This window comes from Rhinopithecus roxellana, chromosome 11 (assembly GCF_007565055.1).
Source record: "Rhinopithecus roxellana isolate Shanxi Qingling chromosome 11, ASM756505v1, whole genome shotgun sequence".
Taxonomy (NCBI): domain Eukaryota; kingdom Metazoa; phylum Chordata; class Mammalia; order Primates; family Cercopithecidae; genus Rhinopithecus; species Rhinopithecus roxellana.
Window position 1 is genome coordinate 97641523 of NC_044559.1, and position 17100 is coordinate 97658622.

At 43.8% G+C, this 17100-nt stretch overlaps 1 protein-coding gene across 6 annotated transcripts in view; it reads left to right on the forward strand.

Annotated features, from left to right (window-relative positions):
• The window catches only part of LOC104668646 (supervillin), a 286257-nt gene that overhangs the window by 224406 nt on the left and 44751 nt on the right, over window positions 1–17100 (forward strand). For 3 of the 6 annotated variants that reach the window (XM_030941487.1, XM_030941488.1, XM_030941489.1), the window contains 4 exons: window positions 312–537; window positions 8483–8609; window positions 12619–12666; window positions 13192–13269. In XM_030941487.1, the coding sequence (XP_030797347.1) occupies window positions 312–537; window positions 8483–8609; window positions 12619–12666; window positions 13192–13269 (479 nt within the window). The remainder of the gene's footprint in view (window positions 1–311; window positions 538–8482; window positions 8610–12618; window positions 12667–13191; window positions 13270–17100) is intronic. The other 3 variants (XM_030941491.1, XM_030941492.1, XM_030941490.1) reach the window with 1 other exon arrangement.

The following is a 17100-nucleotide window of genomic DNA, read 5'->3' on the forward strand; positions in this document are numbered from 1 at the left end:
CATTTGAATGTTAAAGTATTGTTTTGGAGAATTAGAATCGTTCAGGAGTAAATGGTTAAAGCTGACTTCCTGTGTCTCGCACACAGGAGAGAAACCAATTGCCACGAAGCATTTTGCCGCGTGGGTAACCCTCCGGGAAGTTTGGTTTTCTCCGAGTGTAGCGTGCTGCAGATTTGCATAAATCCCAGTGGATTGGGTCACCCGCCCTGTGTCCACGGCTTGAACTCCCAGAGCTGCGCTGTTGGGGGCGAAGCGCTGGACGAACGTTCGCCTGAGGAGTTCAGTGCTGATGCTGCTCTTTTCCTTCCCAGCGGCAGAGTTCGGGGAGCTCACTTCCGAGCAGACGGGGACAGCTGCTGGGAAAACTGTTGCTCAAACCGCAGCCCCAGTGTCCTGGAAGCCCCAGGATTCTTCGGAACAGCCACAGGAGAAGCTCTGCAAGAATCCATGTGCGATGTTTGCTGCTGGAGAGATCAAAACGCCGACAGGGGAGGGCCTTCTTGACTCACCCAGCAAAACCATGTCTATTAAAGAAAGGTAATGAGATTCGGTGAGCGAAAAGTAATTGTCTCAGGGAGGAGCTTGCAGCTTGCTTTAGAAAACGATCTGGGTGATGGGCAAAGAGATAAAATCACACATTCAGCTTCTAACAGGGCTATGCTGTTGTCCTGGAGTAATTTGGGGAAGCTGAGGTGTTTGAGAGTGAACTGCCTTTGCTCGTGAGCCTGGTTTGGTAATGACAGCAGGGCCGGTTCCAGACGCAGATGAGAAAACAAACAGAAACAGACTTTTGCTTTATTTATTTGCTTCCACTGTCCCAATGTCTTTTATAATATTAAATTCTTGGACTGTCTAGTGACAGGAGCTGAGATTTTGACTCTTCCCCTTTTAGAAACACAGGGTTCATACTGAATGCACAAACCACTTGTGACTTGTGTAAAATTTGTGTAGAGGGAGTGAAGATAAATTTACTTACAGGGTATACGTCTTTGGGCTTAGAATCCAAGTTTTGTTGCCTTTACAGATTGTAAAATGGATGACTTTTCTGAACTGCGTTTAGAAATTGTATGTCAGGTAATAGCTTGAAAGATTGCATTTCAGCATCAAATAACACAGTAGCCTAATTTCTTTCAAAAGAATGACATAGGGTGCAAAGGAATATATTTAAATGAGGCAGATACAGAGAATTGGAAGTAAATTACCTTGGGGATGTGTTTTCCTTATTAACCCTTAACATAGATGAATTAAGCAGCAAAAGATACGATAGGGGGAATAAATTCAGGCTTTGATAGCAGAGTAGAGTGACTCAATAAAAACGTATTGTACTCAGGTGATGGACGTTCTAAATACAGACTTGATCACTTTGCATTTTATATGTGTAACAAAATTCTCGTGCACCACATAAATTTGTACCAAAAAAAGGAGAAAGTCTTCAGTAGGTAAAAAACATGATGCAATCAATAGTGACAGGAAAACTGGGTGAAGAAAAGTCTTGTCAACTCCATATTAGGAGAACCATTTCCAACACCTTTTCCCACAGTTCTGCCAACCTCCACCCTGCCTCAGCACCTCCCACCACACAGAAGTCTGCATGCTTTGTTAGGCACTGACCACTCTTATTTTTCTAGATACATTTCAGACTGCCTAAGAGTATACCAAACCACAATGAAAAGTCTTCTTTTCTTTTCCTTCTTTCTTTTTTTTGTTTGAGATGAAGTCTTCCTCCGTCACCCAAGCTGGAGTGCAATAGGACAATCTTGGCTTACTGCAACCTCTGCATCCTGGGTTCGAGCAATTCTCCTACCTCAGCCTCCCAAGTAGCTGGGACTATAGGCGTGCACCACCATGCCCAGCTAATTTTTTGTATTTTTAGTAGAGTCGGGGCTTCACCATGTTAACTAGGATGATCTCCATCTCCTGACCTCATGATCTGCCTGCCTCAGCCTCCCAAAGTGCTGGGATTACAGGCGTGAGCCCATGCCTGGCCCCTTCTTTCTTTATTTTTCTTAGAGGCATGGTCTTCTCTGTTGCCCAGGCTAGAGTGCAGTGGTGCTGTCACAGCTCACTGCAGCCTCGAACTCCTGGGCACAAGTGATCCTCCTGCCTCAGTCTCCCCAAGTAGCTGGGACTGCAGGGCACGTACCACCATGCCTGGCTAATTTTTTCAAAAAGATTTTTTGTAGAGTTGGGAGGTCTCACCATGTTGCCCAGGCTTGTCTTGAACTCCTGGCTTCAAACAGTCCTCCCACCTCAGCCTTCCAAAGTGTGGGGATTACAGACGTGCACCACCATGCCTGGCCCTTCTTTCTAGTTTTAAGCCAAGCTTCTTGAACATTATTTATAAAATAATAGATGCCATCTTTTTCAATTGACAAATTAATAAGATTATTAAATCTGATTGACTTTCTCGTTTACTCAAGATTCATGAAAACTCAGACCTGGCAGGCTGAGGGGCCTAGGGAAGGGGCAGAGGGGTCAGTGCAGTGAGGCAAAGGATGTCTTCAATCGGGGAAGCAGTTGGGCCTATTGAGGCTTGAAGTTCTTTTCCATGGAAACGGGGCTCGAAGAGAGTTTCATCCCAGAAACCCAAGTGTTGATAACTGGTTTGGTGAGGAAGAAGAGAAATCATTTAAGGAAATTAAGAATAAATGTCATTCATACACAAGTTCTGATGTTTTACACATGAGAAAATATCCCTGGGGTATTCCCCAGTGGAAAATACTAATATTATGCCCCCTTCTTTCAAAGGCTTTTAAAGGAACCTTCCCATCTTTGGGAATATTCTGTCCATCAGGACTTAGGACTTTTGTTGAAGAAGTCCTGTGTCTACCCACTAAGCAATAATTCCTGATTTACTTGCCTGTTTTTTGGTAAATTCTAGTTGATCTGTATTTTTCTGAAAGTTTTAATCCTACTGTAAAATTCTCATTTTTTTTTTTTTTTTGAGACGGAGTCTCGCTCTGTCACCCAGGCTGGAGTGCTATGGCCGGATCTCAGCTCACTGCAAGCTCCGCCTCCCGGGTTCACGCCATTCTCCTGTCTCAGCCTCCCGGGTAGCTGGGACTACAGGCGCCGCCACGTCGCCCGGCTAGTTTTTTGCATTTTTTAGTAGAGACGGGGTTTCACCGTGTTAGCCAGGATGGTCTCGATCTCCTGACCTCATGATCCGCCCGTCTCGGCCTCCCAAAGTGCTGGGATTACAGGCTTGAGCCACCGCGCCCGGCCAAAATTCTCATTTTTAAAACTGAGATACTGGAAAGATGTAGCTTCTTAGCTTGGGCTTTGTGGACATCTGAGGCTTTCAAGGGTGGCTGTAAAGTTTCCGTGAATGGCCCGGAAATGTATTCAGAATTGAATGTGTGAGCATGCACACCTGCTGGCCACAAACTCCAGGTTCTTACTCTGTAGCTGGGAAAATTTCAGCCACCAGAGGGCCCTAGATTTATGTAGGGGTAAGAAGAGAGCAACAGTTCCCTTTTGCTCCCTCCTTTTCTTTTTCTTCTTTTCTTTTATTTTTCTAGACAGGATCTTGCTCTGTTGTCCAGGCTGGAGTGCAGTGGTGTGATCATAGCTCACTGCAGCCTCAGTCTCCTGGGACTCAAATGGTCCTCCCACTTCAGCCTCCCAAGTAGCTGGGACTACAGGCACACACCACCATGTTCAGCTGACTTTTTATTTTTTGTTTTTATTTTTTTTGTAGAGACAGGGTCTTGCTCTGTGGCCCAGGCTGCTCTCCCACCTCCTGGCCTCAAGCGATCCTCCCACCTCAGCCTTCCAAAGTGCTGGGATTACAGGTGTGAGCCACCATACCCGGCCCACCTTTTCCAATGTTTGATTTGTCTCTCATTTAAAAAATACTTTAGTTTGTTCACTTATCCAACTTGTGAACCAGCAAAGACCAAGATCAAATATAAGTACTTATGTGTGTTGGTTAGCCCTATCTGAAATCTATGGGGTGCCTATAATTCTCTAAAATGAAGGGAGAATTCTAAAAAAGAGAGAGAGAAAACACACCTTATTTAATATTAGGGGCACATGGTTGTCGTGTCTCCTGTTTGACCCAGCCCTGACTGCTCTGAGTCTAAAGTCCTTGTTCTCACCAAGCAGGGCTCTCAGGCCAGCATTCCCTGCTGGAATAGTGTGAGGTATGGAAGAAGAGGCACTGTTTCCCCGGGTGGCCTGGCAGGCACCTGTCATGGTGGCCCTGGACCAGGCGTCGGGTAAGTCATGCCTCTCCCTGGATTTACACAGCCCCAGGCCAAGCTGCTGCCCAGGCTCCCAGCATCACAGTCCTGCAAACAGCACTTCGGCTTGGCAGTTGTTAGAAGCGCTGACAGTTGTTTGAATTGCACCAGCAGGAATTTATGTCCTGTGTAGACCCAGATGTCAGCTCCTCGACCCTCTCAGAGCCTGGCGGTCTGCGGTGAGCCGGAAGGCTGTGAGCTCACAGGAGGAAGGAACACATTTGGGAAGATCTCCCTCCCTCCGCAGCGTGGTGGACACCAATGAGGAAATCTAAAGGGACAGGAAGAACCCACTCAAGTTTTAGTGTGTGTTATTTACGAGTTATTCATCAGGTGCTCCGTAGGCTGGAGGCAAGGGCTGGCTCCAAGCGCCATGTGGGCTCCATGGAAGCACAGTTTCTTCCAGATTATTCTGGTTACTCTGTAGTCTTCGGAGTCCCTAATGGTAACTCTGCCAGCACATGTAGAAGCAAAATTTCAGGGTTTTAGAATGGAGGAATTCTTTGGAGGCCTTCCCATGGTGGGAAAAGCCTTATAAGAAAGCCAGAATTCTATGCCATTCCTAAAACAATGTGACAAAAATGTGTCTGGTCAGCTAACGTTCTACCACAGTGAAGCAAGCACAGGCAGGCAAGGGTTGCAGTCACGTCTCTCTGCCCACTAACATCCAGTGTGACCTCAGCCAATGGAATTCTTGACCCGGATGTTCCCACGTTCCTTGTGGGTTGGAATGGGGATAACAGTTCCCTGTGTCTCGGGTCGCCGTGCAGATCAGCAGAGTATAAGGTGGATGAGGCGGTGATCTCAGATGCCACAGCTTGGGTTTTTCCAAGTCAATTTTAGATGCCACAAAGCAACCACCAGGGAAACCGTCCGATGACACAGGTGCTGGTGTCCTTGCCCCAGACTTTTGAGAGCTTCTTTTTCAGAAGGTCTTCAAAGACCGGAGCTCATGACTTCTAAAAAACTCAGGAAGATGAATTTGATTTTTTTTAATTCATCATTTGGATCCAACCTGATTAACAAGGTGGATGGTCAAGAGGAGCAGCTGCTGGCCTGGGTCGAAGGTGAAGTGAGAGAAGCTGGTTCTGAGGCCAGTTTGCAAGGAGAATATCAATGAGATGAGTGCCTGGCTCCACGAGATGATGAACTGGAAGGACTTCTTCCTTCTCAGTTGGGTATTAAAGTGCTGGCATGCTTACTTTTTGAAAGTCTCGTTTATTGATGCTTTGAAAGCTCAAGTACAGCATGCAAATACCAATTTCTTTTAACGATTTCATTTTGTGAGATTATTTTATTAGAATAAAACTGACTCATTCAAAATAATTGGAGAAAAGATGAATCATAGTCATATATATATTATGAAATGATGCGGATTAAAACTCTTGAAGGAATTTAAACTTCATGTCCAAGCCCACGAAGTAGCTCTTGTAGCGTGCAGGGTGTTGTTCAACGTTTGAGAATTACAGGAGTTAGGACTAAATGAGACCTTGACCAAAGGGATCTGCATGAGATTGATAAGGCAGCCTTACCACAGTTCTAGAGAACGGGCATTTGAGATTCGTATCTGCTGCCACTTAGCAGAAAGAGGAAAACAGAAAGGAAGTGGGGAGAAGGAAGAGATTGAGGAAGGGGGCAGGCCCAGAGTTCGAAGCTCCCGCCTCCTTTGGGGGATTCTTTTCTTCACAGCTTACTTCCCATTGTTTGACTGAGTAAATAGACAAATACAGGTGTGATTATGTACACATACGTAGATGTCTCCGGATTCTTAAGTACAAAATTTGTTTTCTTATTAGCGTAACAAAACTTTTATCATAGGATATATCTCATCCCATCTCCAAAACATATATTTAATGGGAATCGGGAAGCTTGGAAGAAAGACCCTTAGAGATTATCTGGTCCAGCTCCTGATGTGGCAGATACAGGAGGCAGAACTGAGGTACTCACAGGGAGTTAGTGGCCAAATTGGGATCACAGCTGATGTGCTGCTTAAAAATACACTGTTGTCTAGGGGCGGTGGCTCGCGCCTGTAATCCCAGCACTTTGGGAGGCTGAGGTAGGGGGATCGCTTGAGGCCAGGAGTTCGAAACTGGCCTGGGCAACATAGCAAGAGTCTGTCTCTACCAAATAAAAAATTTAAAAATTAGCCGAGTATAGTGGTCCACACCTGTCATCCTAACTACTCTGGAGGTTGACATGGAAGAATTGCTTGAGCCCAGGAGTTCAAAACCAGCCTGGGCAACATAGCAAGACCTTGTCTCTACAAAATAAAAAATTTTTAAAGTAACCAAGCACAGTGATGCACACCTGTCGTCCTAGCTACTCTGGACACTGAGACAGGACTATCGCTTGAGCCCAGGAATTCGAGGCTGCAGTGAGCCATGACTGTGCCACTGCACTCCAGCCCTGGTGACAAAGGAAGACCCTGTCTAAAACAAATTCATAAACATAAAAAATATTTATGGATAAAAAATATTTATGGATTTAATATTTATGAATAAAAAATATGTATACCATTTATGGATTATGCATTAGTGATATCAATAAGACCTAGCCCATCAGGTGCGGCACAGAGGGAAAGGGATCTAGTTATTTGGTTTTTCCCTGCTCTTTAAATTATTTGAGCATAAGCTCAAATGAGTTTAATGATCATCACCTTTTTTTTTTTTTTTTTACATTTTATCTTTCCCATGTTTTTTTGTCCAGCGTAAAAATGTTTTTTCATTCATCGCAATACAGTTAGATGAAACAACCTCATGTTTGTGAAAAATAACCTTTCAGGATTCCAGTATTCAAGCAGCTTCCTGTCAAGTCACATCATCATTGAGCTAAAGTAGGTTAGTAACAGTTAATTAGATTCTTTTTTTGTATATATCCTTCCCCTGAGGAAAGTTGAAGTGACAATTTTAAAAAATGGGTTTGTAGAAAATAGTTTCTGTCTAAAGAAGATGGATAAGAAAGATCAAATTCATTTGTAGGAAAAAAACAGGGCTTAGAACACCTAAGGAGAAACAGTCATAAACATCAAATTTTACCTCTAATTGAAAGGGATGATATTAAGAGACTGTAAGTGCTTCGTGGCTTTATGTTTTTTTTGTTTGTTTTTTGAGACAGTCTCACTGTGTCACCCAGGCTGGAGTGCAGTGGCGCGATATTGGCTTACTGCATCCTCCACCTCCCAGGTTCAAGTGATTCCTCTGCTTCAGCCTCCCGCATGGCTAATTTTTGTATTTTTAGTAGAGACGGGGTTTCACCATATTGGCCAGGCTGGTCTCGAACTCCTGACCTCATGATCCACCCACTTTGACCTCCCAAAGTGCTAGGATTACAGGCGGAAGCCACCAGGCCTGGCAAACTTTATGGTTTTTTTGGTTTGTTTTTTCTTTTTTTGGATAGCCTCAGAAACATTATTTTATTAAAACCCAGGTGGAAATAAAAGCAAACAATTAAAGGTGTCCTTGACAGAGTCTATTGCATAGTTTTCTTATGTAATAAAGCATTTTAAGTATTTTGATAAAATAATATTTACCTTTAAATATAGATTTGCTGATCCTAAATTCTATAGTATAATACATGACAATTTAAAAAAGAATAATCAAAATATTATCTTCCAATAAACCCTCTCTTCTAATTTTATTTTTGGCTTATCATTGATGAGCTCTCTCTCACCCACAATCATTATTTGTTTCAGTTGTTTCAGCTCTTTTGTCACACCTGAGAATAAGAAAGCTATATGTAGCCATGTCCTTTAAACAACACCAGAAAAATAAACTAGTGATAGCATATCTTTTATATAACGCTTTGTTTAAAAAACAATTTTTTAAGCCCACGTCTGCATCATTTTCTGTAACACAGCTTTATACCTTTAATGTTATTTCACCAAGTGACCAGAAGGCCTCGCTAGAAGACATTTTTCTCTGGGGACCGTTCTCTTGCTTTCAGCCCAAGGCCAAGGAACAGACATTCCTCGGCTGGGATGACGGTGCATCTTTTATCTAGCAAGTCACATTTCGACTCTGTGTTTCAATCAACTGTAAAGTCTTCGGGGCCATCTTAGAAAAGGGATTTTATTATTTTTCCAGACATGCTGTCTTCAGAATAAGTGAAATTCAAAATGTTAAAATGAGGTGGCTGTGGTCATGTCTTGGCCAAAGCATTCTCACTTACCTAGATTATGGTTCCATCACAAGGAAGAGTTTGGTGCTGAACTCTTTGTGGCTGGCATGTTTTCCTCCTAGATTGGCACTGTTGAAGAAAAGCGGGGAGGAAGATTGGAGAAACAGACTCAGCAGGAGGCAGGAGGGCAGCAAGGCTCCGGCCAGCAGCCTGCACACCCAGGAAGCAGGGCGGTCCCTCATCAAGAAGGTAACATTCCTTGTGTTAGGAAAAGCCTTCAGACTAACACCACTCTTGGAAGTGCATCAAAGAGACAAGCATGTGCCACCTAATTCCTTCTCTGTGAAGCATTTGTGCATTTTTGCCCTTAGGGTACACGCTGAGAGCCTGTCACAGAGCAGCTAAAATTGGGTGGAAGGCTGTGCCTGGAGATGTTTTAGAACTGGGATCAGCAACACACACACACACTGTGTCAGCAAGCAAGTGCCTGAATTTTAAAGTGTGTACTTTTTCTTCAGTTTAAAAACCTTCTTAAATGAAGTCCAGCTTTAGAGTGTTATTAAAGCCTTTATAATGAAAAAAATTGAACATCTTTAAGTTGCATATAAAATATGGACTTGCGTTTCCTATGCAGAGATTTTAAACCTAAGTATAAAAAATAAGGACATAATTGTGGTTCATGAGTCTTGAGTTCATCATTTAAGCATGTTTCATGAGTGACTATGCCTTTTATTGAGAATGTACAGTAATGTATAAGTTGAAACAAAATTAGGTAATGCATGGTGATCAATACTAGCAAGCATTTCATATGTGAAAGTATTGATGAATTATTAAATTACAGATGTGATGATGACCAACTTTTGACCAGGTAGTGCACACTTTCAAAACTGATGGTAACTGACTTGCTGGCTGGCCCTACAATTGCAAATGCACCTTCTGGCTGGAGGCGAAATGATGCACCGGTGACGCACTCCCTCCTCACTTTCTAGGATCAGAAGTCTTCAAGTAGAAAAGAAAAAGAATGCTTTTAACCAGATGATCCCCAGGCCCCTTCTAGCTCTAAAATGAGTTAAGCATCTGTGGAAGGGAGAGATGATGAATGTGACTTTCATGCATTAAGAAACTTACATAAAAATGAGATGTGCCCATAGAAGTGTGAGTCAGGAGTTCTGACACTATCTCATCCGATACTTCTGTGTCTTCGTCTTCTTAGGTTACATTGTAATGGCAATTTGAATTCTCTTCTTTGAGACATACGTGGTGTTAAAGATAATATAACTAAAGAATTTAACCCTCGGCCATTTGTAAAGTTCTCAAATATAACTAGATGTTTAGAAAGTATACACATGCACATATTTTTCACACACCATGTCAAATTCAGGTTTCAAAAATGAGATCCTGAAGTGAAAGAAAATCCATCTGTCAAATAATGTATCCCCGCTACCCACAAGCTTTATTTAAAAGAATCTTGAAATCATTGCTTCAAAAACAATTTTAGCACATTCCTCATTAGCAAACCTGCCAACTACTGTGTCCTGGCACCAAGCAGCGCCTGGCCCCTTATCCATCATTTTGGAAGGTGCAGAGACTCCCCAGCCCATCATCTGGGACTTCCCAGTCCCAGAGAGCCGGTGGAAATTTAAATGAAGCCCAAAAGCACAAAGCGGGAGAGGTTCCCAGTGAATAGTGAAATAGGTGCGTTACCCCTGTAGAGGAACAGAGGATCACCTTAGGTGTGGAAGCCAGAAGGCTTTGAGTGGAGGATGAGATCCGAACTGCCCGAAGGCTGGCTAAGGTTTTTAGAAGACAAGAGAGGCCAGTTGACTGCAGTTGCCCTTGGGGTAGAAAACCCAGTGACCTGAAGCCCCGGGGCTTCCAAGCAGGATGGGGCTGGAATGGGAAGTGCCGCCTCTGGGCGCATGGAGGCTGCTGTTCCTGCAGCGAGGGTGAACTCTCCCACTCTTCCTCAGTGGCCTGCTTCCCTTTGGCTGGAGACAGTAAGCTCTTTGAAGTTAAAATAAACCGATCTGTCTTAGGCCCTTGTAGCCCACATTGGGCAATCTCAGGTTCTGTTGAGGTCAGGTGTTTCTCAGATGGCCTCTGACAACTCCTCGGTTCATTCCTTCCCGAGGGCTGGCACTGTTTTCAGTCACCCCCTGGCTGTGCTCAAATGTGGTGGGTGAGGCACCTTAAACCTGGTCTGTCTTAAGGGAGTCCCCCAATAGCTGAGGAGGCTTGACATGCCCACTGTTTGTGGGGTGTCTGAATGCTGCCCCGGAGAAGGACAGACAGTCATGACACGTGGGGCCTGAACAGGGGCGCTTGCTGCACGGAGTAGCTCTAGCCTTGCTGATGGAGAGGTACCTAGGAGAGCAGGTACCGGAACCTTCCATCTTTAGCACCAAGGGCAGAAAGGAGCCGGTGTTACGGTCAGCTCATCACGCCCTTCACAGTTCCTGCGTTCCTTTTGAGTGTGCAGTCTGTGGAAATGTAGAAGAGGCAGGAAACAGAGGGAACTCTAGAAGTTCCTTCCATTGTTCCTATGAAAATACATGCAGCATGGAAGTCAGCACCATCCAATAAAAATAGAATGTGTGCCACATAGGTCATTTTGAAATTTTCTTGGAGTCATGTTAAAAAATACATTAAAGGATGTCTTGTAAAGTCTATAACTATTTTGTTTCTGTCAATGGATTGGTCTCAAAAGAAAACATCTTTGAGGTGCCCCAGCCAGCATCTCATTTTGGGTCTTTTGTTATGTTAAGATTTACTTTGGGGCCAAGCGCAATGGCCGTGCCTGTAATCCCAACACTGGGAGGCCAAGGCAAGAGGATCACTTGAGCCCAGGAGTTTGAGACCAGCCTGGGCAATGTGGTAAAACCCCATGTTTACAAAAATTAACTGAGTGTGGTAGTACGCACCTGTGGTCCCAGCTACTTGGGAGGCTGATGCAGGAGGATCGCTTGAGCCCAGGAAGTTGAGGCTGCAATGAGCAGTATTTGTGCCACTGCACTCCAGCCCAGGTGACAAAGCAAGACCCTGTCTCAAACAAAAACAAAAAAAATTTTTTGGACCCCTGAATAGATACTAAGCTGGAGTTTTCATTTCTATACTAAAAGATCAGGCACATCTCAGGGAATGGAAAACTTACCGGCAGTTCCTTCTTTTCTTTCCCCATTTTCCCCCCACCCCCCAAAATGAGGATTGATGATCTAGAGCTTAAGAACACTAGTTGTTTACCTAGCCAGCTCTGTCATTTCCTGTGCAAAACTGTTTAGGTATTCTCTCTCTCTCTCTCTCTCTCTCTCTCTCTCTCTCTCTCTCTCTCTCCCCCTCCCCACCCCCTCCCCCCAGCTTTCTCTTTCTTTCTCTTCCTTGCGGGCCTTCTTATCTTTCTCCTGTTCTTGGTTTAGTCTAGGCCAGGCTAACCTGACTTAAACATGTGTGAGTCTCGTAGCATATGTACTTGATCTAAAGATGGTAAAGCTGTCTGTTTTGTGGATTTGGTCTGGTCTGCATGCTGTGGTTTATGTGCACTTGAGCATGACTTGTGTACACTTTCCTCCAGAGTAACTCATTCCACCAGAGAGAGAGAAATCAAATGAAGCAAAGTCTCTCAGAAGTGGTTTGGCAGGAGTCTCTGTTACAACTAGCTTTCAGTTATGTATTTATTTTCACCAAATAGTTATTTTCAATTCCAACCCTATTTCGGTTTATTCGACGTTAAGGCACACACGGTGGCTCCCACGTCTTTTGTGAAGATAGTCATCCAGTGAATCAGACCTTTTCCAAGAAGTGAAAACCATTTATAGACTTGGCCATTAAAACCCTGTGTCTGTTTCTGAGTTCCAGATGGGAACTGGATATCCTACTGTGCTTCAGTAGCTTTGAGGTCAGTGCACCCAGCTCAGATCTATGACAGTCCCTGAAATTTCAAGAAAGGTGAATCTGGCACATTTATATTCTCCGTGTTTGCTGCCATTGAAATTCCAGATCACAATTCAGGAGAATTTAAAAGTCACTTTAAAGTGCGAGGATGACAGGGAGAGAAAGGCTGGTGGAACGCCCTCTAAACTCCAGATGCTCATTCTGCCGTCAGGGAATGAGTTGGCCTGAGGTTCACATCACTGCATTGTGTGAGCACGTGCATGCTGCTGTTTGAACCCAGGCATGAAATACTTGAAGGCGATTGCGACGCCCTGACGAGGCTCTTCTCTTCCAATACTCTGCAATGTTCCCTGTTTGTTTTAACCTGTAGGAAGAAGGAGGAGTTGCGGATGATATTGCCATTTCTAATCTGCTTTGGGTAAGCCTGACTCTAACACAGGTGTACTCTAGATGGTGGCCAGAATTACACTTTGCGTGGGTAATTCTGATCCTGGGTGGTTCCTTCGTGTGCCCTCTCTGGTGCTTTTTTATCTCCAGACCAGACACAGCCTTTGTCCAGAGTGGAGAGCTGAGCCTGTGCCCTTCAGTTATTTTTTAAATCATGTAATGAAAATACTTTTAAGAAGATAATATTTTCTGTTAAATGTTAAAATTGTCAGTGAAATTAATGGTTTCCCTCTCTGTAACTGACAATCTTCTATAAATTAACTCATTTAATTACTGCACAAAGCTGACTCAGGTATATTTACTGCGCTTGTGTGAATTTATTTTAGCATTAGCATTCAAGGGAGGACTCTCTTGAAAAGAGAACTGAAGTTGCAATGAGTAAATTAACATTCTGTTAGAAAAAATCATTGTTTTGTCTCACCCTCCCCCATGTCCCTGCCCGGCCCTGCTCTGATAAATCTCTTTTCACCTTAAATCCTCTTGCTTTGCTCTGTAGGAACCTGTATATGCTTCTACTTATTCTCCTGCTATTCCTGCTGCCCATAAATACCTGTCTTTTGTGTCGATTAATCAGGTGAGGAAAAGCCACTCATCTTAAGCCTCACTGCAAGTTCTAAGCAATAGGAAAAGAACTTCTGTTTTAATTTTGGAAAATAACTTATTTGCTGCATTTCACTATGAAAGAGAGGGGTGTGTGTGTGTGTGTATGTTGCAGTACAATTGTGTGTGTGTCCATGAGAGTGTGTGTGTATCTATGAGTGTGTTTCTGAGTGTGTATCTATGAGAGTGTGTGTATGAGTGTGTGTGTGTCTATGAGAGTATGTGTCTGTGTCTGTAAATGTGTGCACTTGTGTGTGTTTAATTGGTTCTTCATGTATTTAGGGTCAGTCATGCACACACACTGATCCTTGGCTCAGATTTTCAGGTGGACTTGATGGCATTAATTCCCCTCATAGTCATGAAACTGGTTTAAGGGGAGAGTGCCCCTTTCAGCCTCCAAGCTTGGATCCTGAGTCAGGAGCCCAGGAGAGGTGGCCGTGTTCTTCGCTCCGGCTCAGTGAGGATGTTGTCCTGCTCAGTTCCTAGAGGAGGAGGATATAGTGGAGGTGGTTTGGAGTGTGGAGGGACAGGGAGGAAGACTCAGCAAGGGGAGGCCCCTCCAGTGACCCTATTAAAGAACCAGGAGGAGCTGGTTCCAATGGACCTATTAAAACTAGAGACCATGGACCCCCTGTCCCTTTCCTCCATCCTTGCTGTAGCCCCTCTGAACCCCACCCCAGAGGACAGACCTGGCCTGGGCTGAGCCACTCTGTGGGTGAATAACATGAAAAATAGGAATGGCTGTTTTTTTTAATTCCCCGTGGAATGTCCTTGGTGTCAAAACAGCTCTGCAAAGTGGCAACATCCACTTTTCCATGAATGCCAGGCTCCCGACTCCTCCCTGCCATGCTTTGCCCCATCACTTCCCTCCTGGGGCCTCTGTCCCTCCCTCTAGGCCCTCTGTCCTCTCCCTCATAGGGTCTCTGTCCCCTTCCTCATAGACCCTCTGTCCCCTTCCTCATAGACCCTCTGTCCCCTTCCTCATAGACCCTCTGTCCCCTTCCTCATAGACCCTCTGTCCCCTTCCTCGTAGACCCTCTGTCCCCTTCCTTGTAGGCCCTCTGTCCCCTCCCTCTAGGACCTCGTCTCCCCAGCAGGACTGGGACTTTCTTAGCTCTCAGGTGGCCTCTGACAGTGCCGTGATGGGCCTGCTCTGGCAGCACCAGCAGTTGCTGAATGAGCGGCTCAGGGTTTCACGTGCGAAGCTGACAGAGAAGGTGTCTGGGGTCCTCCCGTCGTCATCTTGCCTCTTCACAAATGGAAGCTCCCCACTTCTTCTCCCTGGGGCGGCCTTTCCCTCACTCTGCTGGTTCCTTTCCCTGAAGCTGGAAATGCTGGTTGTAAGAGCCCAGGTCCCACATACCCAGCCAGTGTCTACCCCAAGAAAGAGGCTGAAATCTGGAGCAAACTTCCTATCCCATCACGAACGGGGGGAAATGAGCTTGTGTTTCTTTGAAATAAGCCAATATTAAACTTTAAAGGAAAAGATATATTATTGAAGTCTTTAAGTGTTTACAGTCAGCCCTTCATCTCTTCCGGTTCCGCATCCAAGGATTCAACCAACTAGGGATACTTGGGAATAAAGCCAATACAAAGAACAATACAACAATTAAAAAATTAAAAAACCAATATAGCAGGACAACTATTTACATAGCATTACCTTATATTAGGTATTACAAGGAATCACGAAACGATTTAAAGTACACGGGGAGGATGTGCACAGGCCGTGTGCAAATCCTACACCTTTTTATATCAGGGACTTGAGCATCTGTGGATTTTGGTATCTGTGGGAGGTCCTTGAACCAGTCCCCCATAGGCACTGAGGGACAACTAGATATATTTTTTAGTAGAATTTCTTTTTTTGGAGCAGTTGTAGGTTCAGAGCAGAAAGTACAAAGAGTTCCTACATCATCCCTGCCCTCGCACACACAGCCTCCCCAATTACCAACACCCCTCCGGAGTGGCACATGTGCTACCATTGATGAACCTACATTGACACATCATTATCCCCAAAGTTCATAGATTATGTTAAAATTTACTCTTGGTGCGGTCCATTCTCTCGGTTTTGACAAATACGTAATGACATATGTCCGCCATTACACTACCATACGGAATCATTGCCCTGCCCTGAAGATCCGCCTGTTCAACACTCTCACTTCCCAGTCCTTGGCAACCTGTCATTTTTTACTGTCTCATAGTTTTGCCTTTTCCGGAATGTCATTGAATTGGAATCACACAGTATGTAACCTTTTCAGATTGGCTTCTTCCATTGAGTAATATGCATTTAAGATTCCTCTGTGTCTTTTTAAATTTTTATTTATTTTTCAATTATTATTATTATTATTATTGAGACAGAGCTTCACTCTGTCACCGAGGCTGAAGTGCCGTGGTGCAATCTTGGCTCACTGCAACCTCCACCTCCCGGGTTCAAGCAATTCTCCTGCCTCAGCCTCCTGAGTAGCTGGGATTACAGGCGCCCGCCACCACACCCAGGTAATTTTTTTGTGTTTTTAGTACAGATGGGGTTTCGCCATGTTGGCCAGGCTGGTCTCAAACTCCTAACCTCAGGTGACTCACCCACCTCGGCCTCTCAGAGTGTTGTGATTACAGGCGTGAGCCTCCACTGTGTCTTTTTATGGCTTTAAAGTTTTTTCTTTGTATTGCCGAATAATATATCATTATCTGGACATGCCACAGTTTATCTATTCATCTACTGGAGGACAGCTTGGTTGCTTCCAAGTCTTGACAATTATGAATAAAGTGCTAGAAGCATCCATGTGCAGGCTTCTATTTGGATGTAAGTTTTCAAGTCATTTGAGTATCAAGGAGCATGATTGCTGTTATCACACGGTAAGAGTATGTTGAGTTCTGTGAGAAACCTCCAAACTGTCTTCCAAAGTGGCTGCACCATTTTGCATTTCCACCAGCAATGAATAAGAGTTCCTGTTGCTCCATGTCCTTGCCAGCATTTGGTGTTGTCAGTGTTTGCATTTTTGCCATCCTGATTGATGTGCAATAATGTCACCTTGTTTTAATTCACAAATCTCGAATGATGAGATTTGCAGATATGATGTTGATCATATTTCCATGTGCTTATTTTCCATCTCAGATCTTCTTTGGTGAGGTATCTATTCAGATACTTTTCCCATTTGTTAATCTGGTTGTTCATTTTCATATTGTTGAGTTTTAACAGTTCTTTGTATATTTAGGGCAGTAGTCCTTTATCAGATATGTCTTTTGCAAATATTTTCTCCCATTCCTTCATTCTGTAGTTTGTCTTCTCATTCCTTTAACAGTGTCTTTTACAGAAGTTTTTAATTTCAGTGAAGTTCAGCTTATCAGTTATTTCTTCTGTGGATATTGCCTTTGGTGTTATATCTAAACACTAATTACCAAACCCAAGATAATCTAAATTTTATCCTATGTTATCTTCTAGGAGTTTCATAGTTTTGATTTTTACATTTAGGCCTTTGTGATCCATTTTGAGTTAATTTTTGGGAATGTATCTAGATTTTTTTTTTTTACATGTGAGTGTCCAGTTATTCCAGCATCATTTGTTGAAAATACTATCTTTTCTTCATTCTAATATTTTTGCTCCTTTCTCAAAGATCTGTTGGCTAAATTTATGTGAACTTATCATTGATCTATTTAACTGTTCTTTCATCAGTACCACACAATCTTGATCACCGAGGCTTTACAGTGAGTCTTGAAGTTGGCTGGTGTTGGTCCTCCAACTTTTTTCTTCCCCTTCAGTGTTGTGTTGGCTATTCTGGGTCTTTTGCCTCTCCATGTAAACTTTAAGATC